This window comes from Brassica napus, unplaced genomic scaffold (genome assembly GCF_020379485.1).
Source record: "Brassica napus cultivar Da-Ae unplaced genomic scaffold, Da-Ae ScsIHWf_2060;HRSCAF=2711, whole genome shotgun sequence".
Classification (NCBI taxonomy): domain Eukaryota; kingdom Viridiplantae; phylum Streptophyta; class Magnoliopsida; order Brassicales; family Brassicaceae; genus Brassica; species Brassica napus.
Genome location: NW_026015474.1, coordinates 1 through 18,419, shown reverse-complemented (window position 1 = coordinate 18,419; position 18,419 = coordinate 1). Strand labels below are relative to the sequence as shown.

Here is an 18,419-nt window from a genome sequence, read left to right as displayed (position 1 = left end):
TGAAAGTTGTAAGAGTGATCTAAGATTGTGACAGGTGGACAGCTGATACATTCTCATTTAGCCTATAAATAAGGAGACTCCTCTGTATTATAAATTTCATTCACTTGTTGTTTCAAACCTTCATCAAGACAAATTAAAAACTTTCCATCTTCCGATTCTCTAGAGAAAATGTCTTGCTGCGGAGGAAACTGTGGATGCGGAGCTGGCTGCAAGTGCGTTGGTTGCGGAGGGTAAAGTCTAGATTCTTGATCACCCTCTTTCTAAAGTTGTCAATCTCTGCTTCATGCACGACTCTGTTGTGGTGTTCTGAGTGATCGTGACTTGTTTTGATAGCTTAAATTTTCTATAATTCTTGATGCACCATTTCCATCTTTGTGCAGTTGCAAAATGTACCCAGACTTGGGCTTCTCCGGCGAGACCACCACCACCGAGACTCTTGTCCTCGGCGTTGCTCCGGCTATGAACTCTCAGTACGAGGCTTCCGGCGAGACTTTCGTCGCCGAGAACGATGCCTGCAAATGTGGATCTGACTGCAAGTGCAACCCTTGCACCTGCAAATGAAGAATCATATAAGACCCTAAGACTGCAATATATCTAAATGTTTGTGTAATAATGGCTGATTTCTCCGGTTGTTTTGCCGGCGACATAAGTCTTCTTTGTCCTTTGTCTGTGTGTGTTTATGGTTTGGTCATAAGATATCTCTTTATGTTGTATCTCTGTGACTATATATATAAACCAAAAATATTATGGGTTTTGAGTCTTTTGAGTAATCAGAAATTTTAAGTTTGCTTCTGTCTTACACAATACACAAACTAAAATCAAAGCAATGTCTCCCTGGTTATAAAGCGTTGACAAGAACAAACATAATGAAACTTCTCCAAACACAATACACAAATTCGTGAAGAAACCAAAGTGTTCTTGTTTTGATAAAGACAACAACTAAGGTGTTGTTGTGGAAGCAGCAAGTGGCTTCTCAAGAATACCTTCAGTGGCTCTTTTGAATAAGTTGTGTACCTGTCTTGAGGTGAAGCCGATCTTCTCTAAGTCAGCAAGCTGTTGAAATATTCAGACATTTGGTTAGTAGATGAAAGATAGTTTTAAGTTTGGGGGAGAATAATGAATGAGATACCGATTTCACAGGGCTTGTTTCTCTGAGTTCGATAATGTAATCAGCCATCTTCTCTCCAATTCCCTGAGAAAAAAATATGAAACAGAGCCATGTGAAGGAGTTAAACCAATAGTTGACTACGGAAGCAGAGATTATGTAAATTCATGCGGCTTTACCTTTAACTCCAGTAGCTCTTCTCTGTGTTTTAAAACATAGTTAAATGGTGAAAGTTAGTTCTTATGAGATCCAAAGGATTATAAAGAATCTAAGGCAGGCAGATGAAACTGGACACTATTATTACCTGTTGGCTGTATTCAAGAAGTGAATATATTCATTTACGAGGGAAGTCTGTGAAATGAAAAGAAAGTTGCCAAAAGGATCAGATTTCTAAGTCTTGTCAACATAATAGCCCTTACTTTTTTTTGAAAAATTTGATTCCTTCCTACCTTTAAATTAGTGCTCCAGGCATTGAACTTCTGGCAATTGCCACTCATCTGCAAATTCTTAGCGTTTCCAGAAAGAAGAGGTGCTTTTGGGGTCATTGCATTTGAGTCTATCGGAGATAGAGCTTCCCGAAGAGGACTGAGTTCATTATAATTCTTCTCGACCTCCAATTGGTTATCTAACATAAACGTAAACCAAAGTGAGGATTAAAAGAAAACGTCCACAAATATTAAACAAACAAGTGGTTCATGTATAGCAGCAAACCTCTCAAGCTTGCCTCTGATACCAACAGACTCTCTTCGCCAGATGTCTCTCTCTCATCTTCTTTGGTTGGAGAAGCTAAGTGCAGATTCTGTATTGGTTCCTGGATTTTTCAAAGAACTCCAATACTTAAATGTAAACTTCCCGTTCAGTAGTATGAAAGGTATAAGTCAAAAACGTGCAATATAATATACAAATGTCTATGTTTTTCACAAGAGGATCAGCTTACCCATAACTGTGAAGCATCAGAGATTTCCCCACCAAATAAGTTCCTGGCACTCACAAATGCGTTCCTGTATACAGATAAGTTGTGAGGGAAGAGGTTCTGGCATATGGAATGATTAATAAACTCAACCATTCAAAGGGGTACCTCTGTTCTTTGCCAGTAAGTTTGGCACTTCCTGCAACGGCTGATCTATGAACACCGAGTTTCTTGACCGAGCTTCGAGATATTGAACTTTGATTTGTACCTATCAGCGGAGAACGTATAGGCATCATCCTATGCGAGCTTTTTGTCTTGCCTTTTGATTCCAGCCAAGCTTGCAGTTTTGCTTCCATGTCTACTTTAACCTTGGGGGTCTCAACCTTGGGATTCATAGACACAACGTTTGAAATCTGCCTAGACCTTGCAGCGAGGCTAACAGTGCGAAGAGATTCTTGGTATTCTCCAGGATTCTGAAACGAACAAACATATTCAGCACATTAGCGACATAGGATATTTCCTGATCAAAGAAATGAACCTCACTGTAAAACAATAAAACAATTATCTTCCTACCAGGCATGCTACCATGAGAGCCCTACTTGTTCCCCCAAGTGAATCCTGCAATATTCTAGTCAATTTGCTTTCCCTGTAAGGCACTCTCGGCAGATTGTTATTCAGTGCATAAACCACATTGGACAATGCAAATAATGACTGGTTAATCTTGGCGCTCTCTTGCAGACGGATTCCTTCATTGCCTGTCCTTCTATTGTCTTCGTTACCTGCTTAAGTCGTGTAGAGTTAACGTTAAAGAGAAAGATGGTATACAATTAAATACTTGGAAAACAGGAAGAAATTTACCAGCCAGATCAATGAGATTGATTTTTCCAGTGACACCACCTTCCGAGAGTACTGAGATCACAAGCACTCCGTGGCTTCTACTAGAGACATCATTTAGACCAGTGTGTGCAACTTTCCTCCGCAGGACGCCACATGAGTACGCCTCGTGAAACTCAGGCATGGAGTTAACTGGGATACTAGACAGTCCCTTGAGATGAACTTGTCCATCCTTATCTTCCCAAATAGCAACCTCGGTGGCTTTAACCTCTAGGAGATCCCAACATCTGTCCATGTAAACTTCATAATACGAAACCTCTGCACTACTTGCTGTCTTCTCGCACATAGACAGGATGGTGGACATGGCCAATGGCATAAGGCCAGGCAGCTCATCGGTTCCCTGAGACAGATAATGCAAGAAGAGTTGAAACCACACATCATTTGCTATAATGAAGATGCAATTTACAGAAAAAACAAACAAACTAGTTTGAAGAAAAGGTATAGTCTTTTGAAACGCATTTTAGAGCTCAAACGTGATAAAGGTTTTGAAAACCAAGCAAAAAGTCAAGTATAAATCTTTAATGCAGATATCAATCAAGTCTTTATAGCAAAGATCAAAGGCAAAACTCCATGAAATCCAAAAATAATCTGTGAAATCTTAAAGCGAATCGACCTGCATGGTAAACGTCTTCCCGCTTCCGGTAGCTCCAAAGGCAAGCACAGTAGCGTTGAAACCGTTGAAAATCCCCAGAATCAAAGGATTTACTTCTCTATCAAATATCTGCCTCACCTTCTCATCACCATCTCTCCCGTGAAACAGCGCATCCAGCTGGTAGCATTCCTTCCGACTGGCTCCACAGTAAAACCACCGATTCGTCAGAATCCATAAATCAATTTGGAAAGAAGGGAAAGAGGGTTACCAGCTAAGTGGATCTTCGAGATGAACCGCCACTTCGCTGTCATGGTGTCTGTCGATTACGGAAACACACGGCTGGACTTCGGAGATCTCTCGGGGGAGAAAGGGACGAACCCTAAGGACGACCCTCACTTTCGAAACGCAAGACGAATTGAGAATGTTGGTTTTCAATGGGGTTTTCGAATCCATCTCTGTGTGTGTATGTTAGAGAATAGAGAGAGAGAGAGAGAAGACTTTTATTCAAATTTTGAGTTTAGTACAAGCGAGTGACCCGATCCCCTTGGTTTGAATTTGATCACTCTCTATTTTTTTTTTATTTTTTTTTTTTATAAAAAGGCTTTTTAATGGGCCCGTAACGAGTAATTAACCCATACGAATAACTTTTCGGTAAATGCGATAGTCGTTGTTTTAAAATTCCTAAACACATTCTATATTTTAATTAATGTATATTAAACTCTTTTTTTATGGTATATGAGCATCATTTTAATTTTTTATCAATTAATTTAGTAAAATTTTATAATACTCCCTAAGGACTAACCACTATAAAATCGTTATTCTCTAGAGAAACATAGATAACAAAAGTTTCAAACCTTTTTAAAATTAATAATATTTTAGTGCATGATGCAAATATGCATTAAAACAGTATTGTCATATTTTTGAATTTTTCTCAAAATCTAAGTGTTAACTCTTACGAAAATATTGAGTTTTTCGGTAAATACTCTAGTGTTGTTTTAAAATTTCTAAACATATTCTACATTTGTATTAATGTATATTAAACTCTCTTTCATGATACATAGAAATCTTTTTAATTCTTTAGAAATTAATTTAGTATAACTTCATAAAACACCATAAATTGGTGGATGAACCACTATAAATCGCTATTCTCTAGAGAAACGGAGAAAACAAAGATTTCAAACCTTTCTAACCTTCATCATATGTTTGTACATGATGGAACCATGCATTAAAACAATATTGTCATTTTTTTGAATTTTTCTCAAAATCTATGTGTTAACCCTTACGAAAATATTGAGTTTTTTTGGTAAATGATCTATATACTGAAGCATGTGATCTTTGGTATTGTTTTAAAATTTATATACACATTTTACATTTGTATTAATGTATATTAAACTCTTGGTACATGAGCATCATTTTAATTTTTTATCAATTAATTTAGTAAAACTTTATGATACTTTCTAAATAGGTGGACTAACCACTATAAAATCGCAATTCTCTAGAGAAACGGAGATAACAAAGGGTTTAAACCTCTTTGACCTTCATCATATGTTAGTGCATGATGCAACCATAAATTAAAACAGTGTTGTCATATGTTTGAATTTTTCTCAAAATCGATGTGTTAACACCTCTACGAAAATATTGAGTTTTTCGGTAAATGCTCTATACACTTAAGCCTATGATCTTTAGTGTTGTTTTAAAATTTCTAAACACATTCTACATTTGTATTAATGTATATTAAACTCTATTTCATGGTACATGGGCATCATTTTTTTTTTATCAATTAATTTAGTAAAACTTCACAATACTCACCAAATTAGTGGACTAACCACTATAAAATCGTTATTCTCTAGAGAAACGGAGACAACAAAGGTTTCAAACCTCTTTTACATTCATCATATGTTAGTGCAGGATGCAACTATGCATTAAAACAGTATTGTCATATTTTTGATTTTTTTTTTCAAAATCTGTGTGTACCCCTATGAAAGTATTGCGTTTTTTTGGTAAATTCTCTATATATTGAAGCCTATGATCTTTAGTGTTGTTTTAAAATTTCAATACACATTCTACATTTTTATTAATGTATATTAAACTTTCTTTCATGGTACATGGGCATCGTTTTATTTTTTTATCAGTTAATTTAATAAAAGTTCATATACTCCCTAAATTAGTGGACTAACCACTATAAAATCACTATTTTCTAGAGAAACAGAGATAAAAAAGGTTCCAAACCACTTTGACCTTCATCATATGTTAGTGTAGGATGCAACTATGCATTAAAACAGTATTGTCATATTTTTGAATTTTTCTCCAAATCTATGTGTTAACCCCTATGAAAGTATTGCGTTTTTTTTGGGTAAATGCTCTATGTACTGAAGCCTATGATCTTTAGTGTTGTTTTAAAATTTCAATATACATTCTACATTTTTATTAATGTATAAAAAACTCTCTTTCATGGTACATGGACATCGTTTTATTTTTTTATCAGTTAATTTAGTAAAAATTCATATACTTCCTAAATTAGTGGACTAACCACTATAAAATCGCTATTCTCTAGAGAAACAGAGACAACAAAGGTTTCAAACCTCTTTGACTTTCATCATATGTTAATTCAAGATGCAATTATGCATTAAAATAGTATTGTCATATTTTTGAAATTTTCTCAAAATCTATGTGTTAACCCTTACAAAAATATTGAGTTTTTTTTTGGTAAATGCTCTATATACTGAAAGCGTATGATCTTTTGTGTTGTTTAAAAAAAATCTAACACATTCTAAATTTGTATTAATGTATACTAAACTCGCTTTCATGGTACATGGACATCCATGCTAGCATGTATATTAAACACATTCTACATTTTTGTAGCATCAATGCTCGTATGTAATAAATAGCTTATGATGCAGATGCGTGTAATTATCTTGCAAAATATATTTTTGCATTGGTGTATTAATACTTTGAAATGAAACCGTTTACCGTACAAAGGGAGTCGTTTAAAATTTTCAAATATCAGAGTGTTCGTTTATTCAAATAGCTAAGTATGAGTAATATATAATAATATGTTTGCGCTGTTGTATGAAAAAAAAGTTAGGAGCACTATTTATCGTGAAATCATGGACCTTAAAAAATAAATTGATGTAAATGGGTAAAGCAAATAATTATTCCAATGTTTTTTTTGCTAAAACATTATTCATATGTTAAATGCTCGGCATATGTATATCAAATTAGTAAATTCAATTTTGCATTCACTATATAATATTATACATTTATATGTAAGTTCATAATATACTATAAATCTATTGGTTCATCTAGTTTTTTGGTTTTTACGGGCTATTTTATACATTAAAATAAACAAAAATATTTTATTGTCTTTTCGACACATGTAAATCCAATTAAAATCATCGTACTCGGTTCTGTTGATTTACATTAATTTTCATACCGGTATGATCGTATTGAATATCAACAATATCATAAGAGCTGTTTTTATGACGTATACATAAGACGAAGAATACGCCATTATTTGTTTACTAAAATATAAAAGTATACTGTTAAAAGTATTATTTTTAATTTGATCTAAAGCTCACACGACAATATTCCCGCATGTTTATGAGTTACACCAAAAGCCCATACGATCTCCAACTCCAAGTTAATGAAACGCCGCGTTTTGGATGCGGACACGTATCGAGTTCTCAAGACTCGAATTAGTGACGTGTCCGCCTACGTGGACAGCCTAGGAAGAAAGCAAACCCAATTTTATATATAAAGATTTACAGCCATGTATTTATCATTTTTGCTAGTAAGTAGGTGGTCGTAACATGTCAAAGTTAGTTTTGAATATTGGTGTTTAAACGGCCTGAGATGATGAATGTAACCTTTGCCTTTGTCTTCAGGAACATCTTCATCTGAACACATATCTCTAAATATATAAGGTAAGGTTGTTACACATGATGAAAGAGGTTTAGCAGTTGAGATTACTCGTTTTTGATGCATGCATCATATCTAGACTCTTAGTATCCCCACGAGATGTAGGAATCACACGTATAAGGCCTGACGGCTTCACGTTACCATCATTGTCGATGAGCGTTGGGACAGAACGTGTACGGCGTATAGGAAGTGTACGCTCTCTTTTCTGGCAAAAATAACACATGTACAAGTCTATCTCCCTTGCTTATAGTAAACCAATTTCTTTAAGATAGGATACTGACCATGGATGTAACTTGATCATAAACGGTAAAGACTCTGTCTGCTTGAATTTTCTAGGAGTTAAGAGATTAGTGAGAGACCATGTTCTTGGGATATTATACTTATCTCTGCCATCATACACCAAACCCACACCTTCCTCAATATCTGCATTGTTGTTCTGCCCTTTGAAGTTAAAGACATTCTTCAGACTAGTCCTTCTTCTTAACGAGGAAGGACTCATGGATCCGACGCGTCTCCCGATTCTAGGACTTGCATAGGAGAGAAGTTGAACCTTTTGGTGACAGGACTAGGAGTAGGAAGAGTAAAGGATCCATTTGCTCTCAGGAAATCGTCTTCTTGTTCTCTCAACTGTATATCAAACACAAGGTCCCGCCACCTTTCGTGTTGTGTTGGCTCGGTGATATCTCTTCAGTAATCTCAGCAGAAACTCCATTCTACAAAACACACAAAAAAAGAAGACTATTCACTTGGTTTCACGTATCAGTTCCCTCACAAAATTTCCATCAAGGAGAAACCATTAAAAGTCTTATGCAGAAGATCACACCTAAAACCAAAAAAAGACCTCAAGGGCTCAGCTAAAAACAGAGAAAAACTCTACCATTACAGCACGAGAAACATCTTGGCAGGAACCATTTTCATGTTCTTCTACTTGGCGACGAGTTGTATCTTGTTCACCATCCATCATCCTTAGTTCAAAAGTAACTAAACCTAGAAACAAGACCGTTTAAATAGTAAAAAAGATGAATCTGTGGGACCCTTTTGAGTTAAAATGATGATAAATCTTCAATCATGTATGGTCTTGACATCCGTCGGTTTAGTGAACAATATACTATTTACTTTTTAAACGTTGACTAGATTTGACTCGCGATACGAAAGCACAGAAATAATTTTCATTTGAAAATTTATTTAGTAAAAATTAGAAATTTTACATATATGTATTTTTACCTAAAATTGTTTTAAAGTGTATATAATTAAAATATATTTATATGAATATTATTTTATGAAAATAAATCTTTTATATAACATGCCTCGTATTATTTTTACTTATATTTTGAAGCTTTAAAATTATAATATAAATAAACTACATATCGTTCAACCCGTCTCATACTTAATAAAAAGTTACATATTTAATAAATAATCCACCAAAAATGTAATGATAAACATAACCTATAGGTCGATGTACCATATAATCAAATAATAGTAATATCAACTAAGTTTAGTATTTATATTAATAATACTCAAATATATTAAATAATATTTTAACATTCTAATTTAAATATAAATATTAAAATATAAAATTACTTGTTACTTTAAATATATTACTTTAATATTTATTTTAATAAGTTGAAGTATGTTGTAAAATTCATAAATATATGTTAATATGTATATGTAAATATTTAATTTTATAATTTATAAAATATTTAATAACTGGATTAAGTTATTTTATATTTATTAATTGGTGTAATATTTAATTATGAATATAAATTATGCATATATAAATATTATAAAATGTTATTTATTATTCTATCAATTAAAAAATGAATTAATATTCATTTATAATAGTGCTTAATATTAATTAAGCATTTTTATTATTTGAAAAATAATTTACACTGGCACACTGGAGGAAATCTTGGATCTGGAGGAAGCTGCTAAAGTTGAGAACGTTGGCATATCCATTCATCCGGTTTGAGATTAATGATGGGCACACTGCATTTTTTTGGTATGATGACTGGCTGAAGATGGGGAGACTCTTGGACATTACGGGTGATGTGGGTACGTACTATCTTGGAGTTGCGAGAACCGCTCGAGTTAGTGAAGCAGTTATGCGTCAGCGATGGAACATCAGGGGGAACAGGAGTAGGCATTTTCATGCTCTTCATGACCGTATCCAGAATGAAAGGGTACCTCTTGACGAGCATGGCAGAGACGTGGTGCTATGGAAGCATGCGGAGAACACTTATGAATCACACTTCTCATCGAATAAAACTTGGGATCAAATACGGGTGAAGAAGGATAAGGTGGTTTGGAGCAAGAGTGTATGGTTTCCACAGGGCGTTCCTAGATACTCTTTTATTGTATGGCTGGCAATAAAGGATCGCTTATCAACCGGAGTGCGTATGAGGGCTTGGGGTATACAGCAAATTTGCTTGATGTGTGGAGAAAGGGATGAGTCGAGGGACCATATCTTTTTTGCTTGTCCCTTTACCTTCACTGTTTGGAACAGACTTGCAGGCCGGTTATGTGGTAGAAGGATCAATCCTGATTGGAGTCTCACTTTGCAGTTTGTTACTAGAAACTCTCTTAGCAGCATGGACAAGATACTTGTCCAAATGGTGTTTCAGACATGCATCTATTACATGTGGAAGGAGAGGAACGACCGGAGACATTAGAAAAGTTATCACACAACAGAGCAAGCTATCCGAATCATTGACAAGGCCATACAAAACCGAATCAATTCTCTACGATACAAACCGGATCATAAGTTAGCTGGGCTGATGCAACGCTGGTTTGAGGTATTTGATTATACATAGGTCTATTACGAGCATTTTCTTGTGTATAGCTCATAGCTTATAGTTTTTTACTTCCCATTGTAAATGTCTATTCTTTTACTTTGATCAATAAATTTCACATTTCATCAAAAAAAAAATTTACATTTTAGGTAAAAGATATTATCAATAATACAATCCTAAATAAGATTCTTACGGATATCAGAATATCTTTTAGGATAATTTATTTTAAAAATAAAAATAATAATATGTTAAGTTAGAGTGTAAATGTTATAGTAGATAAATTTGTTATATGCAAAATAATAGGAAGTTAAATAAATGTATTGGTCCAACTATGACTTTTTGTAAGTAGATTTTTTATTGCTTCTGTTTTAATAGAATTGATTCTTAGTACTTTTTGTCAACGTGTCGTACATGGTGTATATATCTTTATTTACAGCCATGTATTTTATCATTTTTGCTAGTACATAGGTGGTCGTAACTCGTAAAATGTCAAAGTTAGTTTTCAATATTGGTGTTTAAGCGGCCCGAGACGATGAATGTAACCTTTGCCTTTGTCTTATCTTCTTCCCTGTTTTATGTCTACTAAAAAATAAGAAGCAATGCACTTTAAGAGAGAACACATATATATTGAAGAAGGATTGTATAAAATAAAAGTAAGAGTATGATCACAAAGTTGCACGATATTACATTACATGTCATAAAGTTTGGATATTATTAAATGTCGTACAACTTATAACTGGTCCCGTTCACCAATAACAACTCTGCTTCATCATACTTGGCTTAATCTCACTTTCTTCCGCTACGATACGGCTCTGCCATAGTTTTGGGTGAAGAATGGTTCGAAATCGACTTCGAGGCTGAGGATACAGATTGATTAACTACACTCTGTGATTGTGATCGTGGTTGAACAGTAGTTGTTTCCGTCGCTGGAGGAACATTGCTTCTCCATCCTGTGGTTAAGTAGCAGAAGATATTCCCCATGGCTGAGTGATGTAAGACTTAAAAAGTGGTGTGTCTTTCTGCTTCGGCTTTTATATTAATTGTGTTGTGTGGTTGGTGGAAAACATATATGTAAAGTTTGACTTTGGCGGGACTATGTATCAATCATAGTCAAAATCTGTTTTTTTTTCTTTCATATTCTAAATTTGTAATAATTTGATTATAGAAAGTATCCCACCACTTATACAACAAAATATTTTCTTAAGAATTTTAGATACATAAGATCTTACACTGGTATATTAATTTTTCTTAATGTATATTAAACTCTATTTCATGGTATATGGGCATCATTTTAATTTTTTTATCAATTAATTTAATAAAACTTCACAATACTCCATAAATTAGTGGACTAACCACTATAAAAACACTATTCTCTAGAGAAACGGAGACAACAAAGGTTCCAAACCTCTTTGATATTCATCAAATGTTAGTGCAGGATGCAACTATACATTAAAACATTATTGTCATCTTTTTGAATTTTTTTCAAAGTCTATGTGTTAACTAACCCCTACGAAAATATTGAGGTTTTCAGTAAATGCTCTGGTGTTGTTTTAAAATTTTTAAACACATTCTAAATTTGTATTAATGTATATTAACCTATCTTTCATGGTACTTGGAAATCGTTTTAATTTTTATCAATTAATTTAGTATAACGTCGTAAAACTCCCTAAATTGGTGAATGAACGAACCACTATAAAATCGTTATTCTCTAGATAAACAGAGACAACAATGGTTCCAAACCTCTTTGACCTATATCATATGTTAGTGCATGATGCAACCATGCATTAAAACATTATTTTCATATTTTTGAATTTTTGTCAAAATCTATGTGTTATCCCCTATGAAAGTATTGAGTTTTTTAGGTAAATGCTCTATATACTGAAACCTATGATCTTTAGTGTTGTTTTAAAAATTCTAAACACATTCTACATTTGTATTAATGTATATTAAACTCTCTTTTATGGTACATGGCATCGTTTTATTTTTTTATCAATTAATTTAGTAAAATTTCATAATACTCCCTAAATTGGTGGACTAACTACTATAAAATCGATATTCTCTTGAGAAACGGAGACAACAAAGGTTCCAAACCTCTTTGAGTTTCATTATATGTTAGTGCGGGATGCAACTGTGCATTAAAATATTATTGTCATTTTTTGAATTTTTCTCAAAATCTATGTGTTAACCCCTAAGAAAATATTGAGTTTTTCTGTCAATGCTTTATACACTGAAGCCTCTGATCTTTAGTGTTGTTTTGAAATTTCTAAACACATTCTAAATTTGTATTAATATATATTAAACTCTATTTTATGGTACATGGACATCATTTTAGTTTTTTTATCAATAAATTTAGTAAAAGTTCATATTACTCCCTAAATTGGTGGACTAACCACTATAAAATCGTTATTCTCTAGAGAAACGGAGACAACAAAGGTTTCAAACCTCTTTGACATTCATCATATGTTAGTGCATGTTGCAACTATACATTAAAATATTATTGTCATATTTTTGAATTTTTCTCAAAATCTACGTGTTAACCCCAACAAAAATATTGAGTTTTTCGCTAAATGCTCTATTCACTGAAGCCTATGATCTTTATTGTTGTTTTAAAATTTCTAAACATATTCTACGTTTGTATTAATGTATATTAAACTCTATTTCATGGTACATGGACATCATTTTAATTTTTTTATCAATTAATTTAATAAAACTTCACAATACTCCATAAATTAGTGGACTAACCACTATAAAATCGCTATTCTCTAGAGAAACGAAGACAACAAAGGTTCCAAACCTCTTTGACATTCATCATATGTTAGTGCATGTTGCAACTATGCATTAAAACATTATTGACATATTTTTGAATTTTTCTCAAAATCTATGTGTTAACCCCTACAAAAATATTGAGTTTTTCGGTAAATGCTCTATTCACTGAAGCCTATGATCTTTATTGTTGTTTTAAAATATCTAAACATATTCTACATTTGTATTAATGTATATTAAACTCTATTTCATGGTACATGGGCATCATTTTAATTTTTTTATCAATTAATTTAATATAATTTCACAATACTCCATAAATTAGTGGAGTAACCACTATAAAATCGCTATTCTCTAGAGAAACGGAGACAACAAAGGTTTCAAACCTCTTTGACATTCATCATATGTTAGTGCATGATGCAATTATGCATTAAAACATTATTGTCATCTTTTTGATTTTTTTTCAAAGTCTATGTGTTAACTAACCCCTACGAAAATATTGAGGTTTTCAGTAAATGCTCTGGTGTTGTTTTAAAATTTCTAAACACATTTTAAATTTTTATTAATGTATATTAACATATCTTTCATGGTACATGGAAATCGTTTTAATTTTTATCAATTAATTTAGAATAACGTCCTAAAACTCCCTAAATTGGTGGATGAACCACTATAAAATCGCTATTCTCTAGATAAACAGAGACAACAATGGTTCCAAACCTATTTGACCTTTATCATATGTTAGTGCATGATGCAATCATGCATTAAAACATTATTGTAATATTTTTGAATTTTTGTCAAAATCTATGTGTTAACTCCTATGAAAGTATTGAGTTTTTTAGGTAAATGCTCTATATACTGAAACTTATGATCTTTAGTGTTGTTTTAAAATTTCTAAACACATTCTACTTTTGTATTAATGTTAAACTCTCTTTTATGGTACATGGCATCATTTTATTTTTTATCAATTAATTTAGTAAAATTTCATAATACTCCCTAAATTGGTGGACTAACTACTATAAAATCGATATTCTCTAGAGAAATAGAGACAACAAAGGTTCCAAACCTCTTTGACTTTCATTATATGTTAGTGCGGGATACAACTATGCATTATAATATTATTGTCATATTTTTGAATTTTTCTCAAAATCTATGTGTTAACCCCTAAGAAAATATTGAATTTTTCGGTCAATGCTTTATACACTGAAGCCTCTGATCTTTAGTGTTGTTTTGAAATTTCTAGACACATTCTAAATTTGTATTAATATATATTAAACTCTATTTTATAGTACATGGACATCATTTTAGTTTTTTATCAATAAATTTAGTAAAAGTTCATATTACTCCCTAAATTGGTGGACTAACCACAATAAAATCGTTATTCTCTAGAGAAACGGAGACAACAAATGTTCCAAACCTCTTTGATATTCATCATATGTTAGTGCATGGTTCAACTATGCATTAAAACATTATTGTCATATTTTTTGATTTTTTCTCTAAATCTATGTGTTAACCTCTACGTAAATATTGAGTTTTTCGGTAAATTCTCTATTCACTGAAGCCTATGATCTTTATTGTTGTTTTAAAATTTCTAAACATATTCTACATTTGTATTAATGTATATTAAACTCTATTTCATGGTACATGGACATCATTTTAATTTTTTTATCAATTAATTTAATAAAACTTCACAATACTCCATAAATTAGTGGACTAACCACTATAAAATCGCTATTCTCTAGAGAAACGGAGACAACAAAGGTTCCAAACCTCTTTGATATTCATCATATGTTAGTGCAGGATGCAACTATGCATTAAAACATTATTGTCATCTTTTTGAATTTTTTTCAAAGTCTATGTGTTAACTAACCCCTACGAAAATATTGAGGTTTTCAGTAAATGCTCTGGTGTTGTTTTAAAATTTTTAAACACATTCTAAATTTGTATTAATGTATATTAACCTATCTTTCATGGTACATGCAAATCGTTTTAATTTTTATCAATTAATTTAGTATAACGTCGTAAAACTCCCTAAATTGGTGGATGAACCACTATAAAATCGCTATTCTCTAGAAAAACAGAGACAACAATGGTTCCAAACCTCTTTGACCTATATCATATGTTAGTGCATGATGCAACCATGCATTAAAACATTATTTTCATATTTTTGAATTTTTGTCAAAATCTGTGTTATCCCCTATGAAAGTATTGAGTTTTTTTAGGTAAATGCTCTATATACTGAAACCTATGATCTTTATTGTTGTTTTAAAATTTCTAAACACATTCTACATTTATATTAATGTATATTTAACTCTCTTTTATTGTACATGGCATCATTTTATTTTTTTATCAATTAATTTAGTAAAAGTTCATATTACTCCCTAAATTGGTGGACTAACTACTATAAAATCGATATTCTCTAGAGAAACGGAGACAACCAAGGTTCCAAACCTCTTTGACTTTCATTATATGTTAGTGCGGGATACAACTGTGCATTAAAATATTATTGTCATATTTTTGAATTTTTCTCAAAATCTATGTGTTAACCTTAAGAAAATATTGAGTTTTTCGGTCAATGCTTTATACACTGAAGCCTCTGATCTTTAGTATTGTCTTAAAATTTCTGAACACATTCTACTTTTGTATTAATGTTAAACTCTCTTTTATGGTACATGGCATCGTTTTATTTTTTTTATCAATTAATTTAGTAAAATTTCATAATACTCCCTAAATTGGTGGACTAACTACTATAAAATCGATATTCTCTAGAGAAACGGAGACAACAAAGGTTCCAAACCTCTTTGACTTTCATTATATGTTAGTGCGGGATACAACTGTGCATTAAAATATTATTGTCATATTTTTGAATTTTTCTCAAAATCTATGTGTTAACCCCTAAGAAAATATTGAATTTTTCGGTCAATGCTTTATACACTGAAGCCTCTGATCTTTAGTATTGTTTTAAAATTTCTAGACACCTTCTAATTTGTATTATATATTAAACTCTATTTTATAGTACATGGACATCATTTCAGTTTTTTATCAATAAATTTAGTAAAAGTTCATATTACTCCTAAATTGGTGGAGTAACCACAATAAAATCGTTATTCTCTAGAGAAACGGAGACAACAAATGTTCCAAACCTCTTTGATATTCATCATATGTTAGTGCATGGTTCAACTATGCATTAAAACATTATTGTCATATTTTTTAATTTTTCTCAAAATCTATGTGTTAACCCCTACGAAAATATTGAGTTTTTCGGTAAATGCTCTATTCACTGAAGCCTATGTTCTTTATTGTTGTTTTAAAATTTCTAAACATATTCTACATTTGTATTAATGTATATTAAACTCTATTTCATGGTACATGGGCATCATTTTAATTTTTTATCAATTAATTTAATAAAACTTTACAATACTCCATAAATTAGTGGACTAACCACTATAAAATCGCTATTCTCTAGATAAACAGAGACAACAATGGTTCCAAACCTCTTTGACCTATATCATATGTTAGTGCATGATGCAACCATGCATTAAAACATTATTTTCATATTTTTGAATTTTTGTCAAAATCTATGTGTTATCCCCCTATGAAAGTATTGAGTCTTTTAGGTAAATGCTCTATATACTGAAACCTATGATCTTTAGTGTTGTTTTAAAATTTCTAAACACATTCTACATTTATATTAATGTATATTTAACTCTCTTTTATTGTACATGGCATCGTTTTATTTTTTTATCAATTAATTTAGTAAAATTTCATAATACTCCCTAAATTGGTGGACTAACTACTATAAAATCGACATTCTCTAGAGAAACGGATACAACAAAGGTTCCAAACCTCTTTGACTTTCATTACATGTTAGTGCGGGATGCAACTGTGCATTAAAATATTATTGTCATATTTTTGAATTTTTCTCAAAATCTATGTGTTAACCCCTAAGAAAATCTTTATTGTTGTTTTAAAATATCTAAACATATTCTACATTTGTATTAATGTATATTAAACTCTATTTCATGGTACATGGGCATCATTTTAATTTTTTTATCAATTAATTTAATAAAACTTCACAATACTCCATAAATTAGTTGACTAACCACTATAAAATCGCTATTCTCTAGAGAAACGGAGACAACAAAGGTTCCAAACCTCTTTGATATTCATCATATATTAGTGCAGGATGCAACTATACATTAAAACATTATTGTCATCTTTTTGAATTTTTTTCAAGTCTACGTGTTAACCCCTACGAAAATATTGAGGTTTTCAGTAAATGCTCTGGTGTTGTTTTAAAATTTCTAAACACATTCTAAATTTGTATTAATGTATATTAACCTATCTTTCATGGTACATGGAAATCGTTTTAATTTTTATCAATTAATTTAGTATAACGTCATAAAACTCCCTAAATTGGTGGATGAACCACTATATAAATCGTTATTCTCTAGAGAAACAGAGACAACAAAGGTTCCAAACCTCTTTGACATTCATCATATGCTAGTGCATGTTGCAACTATGCGTTAAAACATTATTGTCAGTTTTTTAATTTTCTCAAATCTATGTGTTAACCCCTACGAAAATATTGAGTTTTTCGGTAAATGCTCTATTCACTGAAGCCTATGACCTTTTGTTGTTTTTAAAATTTCTAAACATATTCTACGTTTGTATTAATGTATATTAAACTCTATTTCATGGTACATGGACATCATTTTAATTTTTTATCAATTAATTTAATAAAACTTCACAATACTCCATAAATTAGTGGACTAACCACTAAAAATCGCTATTCTCTAGAGAAACGGAGACAACAAAGGTTTCAAACCTCTTTGACATTCATCATATGTTAGTGCAGGTGCAACTATGCATAAAACATTATTGACATATTTTTGAATTTTTCTCAAAATTTATGTGTTAACCCCTACGAAAATATTGAGTTTTCGGTAAATGCTCTATTCACTGAGCGTATGCTTTATTGTGTTTTTTTAAATATCTCTAACCATTCTACATTGTATTAATGCATATTAAACTCTATTTCATGGTACATGGCATCATTTTAATTTTTTCAAGAATTTAATAAAATCACATAATACTCCATAAATTAGTGGACTAACCACTATAAATCGCTATTCTCTAGAGAAACGGAGACACACAAAGGTTCCAAACCTCTTTGATATTCATCATATGTTAGTGCAAGATGCAACTATACATTAAAACATTATTGTCATCTTTTTGAATTTTTTTCAAAGTCTATGTGTTAACCCCTACGAAAATATTGAGGTTTTCAGAAATGCTATGGTGTTGTTTAAATTTCTAAACACATTCTAATTTGTATTAATGTATATTAAACCTATCTTTCATGGTACATGGAAATCGTTTTAATTTTTATCAATTAATTTTAGTATAACGTCATAAAACTCCCTAAATTGGTGGATGAAACCACTATAAAAT

General features: G+C 31.7%; 3 protein-coding genes across 4 annotated transcripts; 2 read left to right on the top strand and 1 right to left on the bottom strand.

The window, feature by feature from the left end:
• On the top strand, nucleotides 1–760 carry LOC125599917 (metallothionein-like protein type 2, MT2-4/MT2-25). The gene is made up of 2 exons (XM_048772944.1): nucleotides 1–230; nucleotides 381–760. The coding sequence occupies exons 1-2, from the start codon at nucleotides 169–171 to the stop codon at nucleotides 559–561; spliced, it is 243 nt and encodes an 80-aa protein (XP_048628901.1). The 5' UTR covers nucleotides 1–168; the 3' UTR covers nucleotides 562–760.
• On the bottom strand, nucleotides 761–4,029 carry LOC125599916 (kinesin-like protein KIN-10B). 2 transcript variants are annotated; one of them, XM_048772942.1, is made up of 12 exons: nucleotides 3,770–4,029; nucleotides 3,523–3,697; nucleotides 2,874–3,249; nucleotides 2,589–2,794; nucleotides 2,184–2,488; nucleotides 2,043–2,106; nucleotides 1,817–1,916; nucleotides 1,555–1,730; nucleotides 1,410–1,456; nucleotides 1,285–1,306; nucleotides 1,130–1,192; nucleotides 761–1,053 (listed from the first exon to the last, which is right to left on the bottom strand). In XM_048772942.1, the coding sequence occupies exons 1-12, from the start codon at nucleotides 3,952–3,954 to the stop codon at nucleotides 940–942; spliced, it is 1,833 nt and encodes a 610-aa protein (XP_048628899.1). In that variant the 5' UTR covers nucleotides 3,955–4,029; the 3' UTR covers nucleotides 761–939. The 2 variants fall into 2 exon arrangements, with proteins under 2 accessions (XP_048628899.1, XP_048628900.1); XM_048772943.1 differs by lacking the exons at nucleotides 761–1,053; nucleotides 1,130–1,192; nucleotides 1,285–1,306 and having other exon boundaries at nucleotides 1,406–1,456.
• A 5,408-nt stretch (nucleotides 4,030–9,437) lies between these two features.
• On the top strand, nucleotides 9,438–10,088 carry LOC125599920. The gene has a single exon (XM_048772947.1). It carries the CDS (start codon nucleotides 9,438–9,440, stop codon nucleotides 10,086–10,088), a length of 651 nt encoding a protein of 216 aa, XP_048628904.1.
• The last annotated feature ends 8,331 nt before the right edge of the window (nucleotides 10,089–18,419 follow it).

Excerpts from the sequence above, each read along its gene's own strand:
- LOC125599917 (XM_048772944.1), top strand. The coding sequence starts at position 169 with ATGTCTTGCTGCGGAGGAAACTGTGGATGCGGAGCTGGCTGCAAGTGC. Across the intron at positions 231-380 it reads AAGTGCGTTGGTTGCGGAGG|TTGCAAAATGTACCCAGACT; the intron begins GTAAAGTCTAGA and ends ATCTTTGTGCAG.
- LOC125599916 (XM_048772942.1), bottom strand. The coding sequence starts at position 3,954 with ATGGATTCGAAAACCCCATTGAAAACCAACATTCTCAATTCGTCTTGC. Across the intron at positions 3,250-3,522 it reads GGAAGACGTTTACCATGCAG|GGAACCGATGAGCTGCCTGG; the intron begins GTCGATTCGCTT and ends TATCTGTCTCAG. Across the intron at positions 1,457-1,554 it reads CCTGGAGCACTAATTTAAAG|ACTTCCCTCGTAAATGAATA; the intron begins GTAGGAAGGAAT and ends TTCATTTCACAG.
- LOC125599920 (XM_048772947.1), top strand. The coding sequence starts at position 9,438 with ATGGGGAGACTCTTGGACATTACGGGTGATGTGGGTACGTACTATCTT.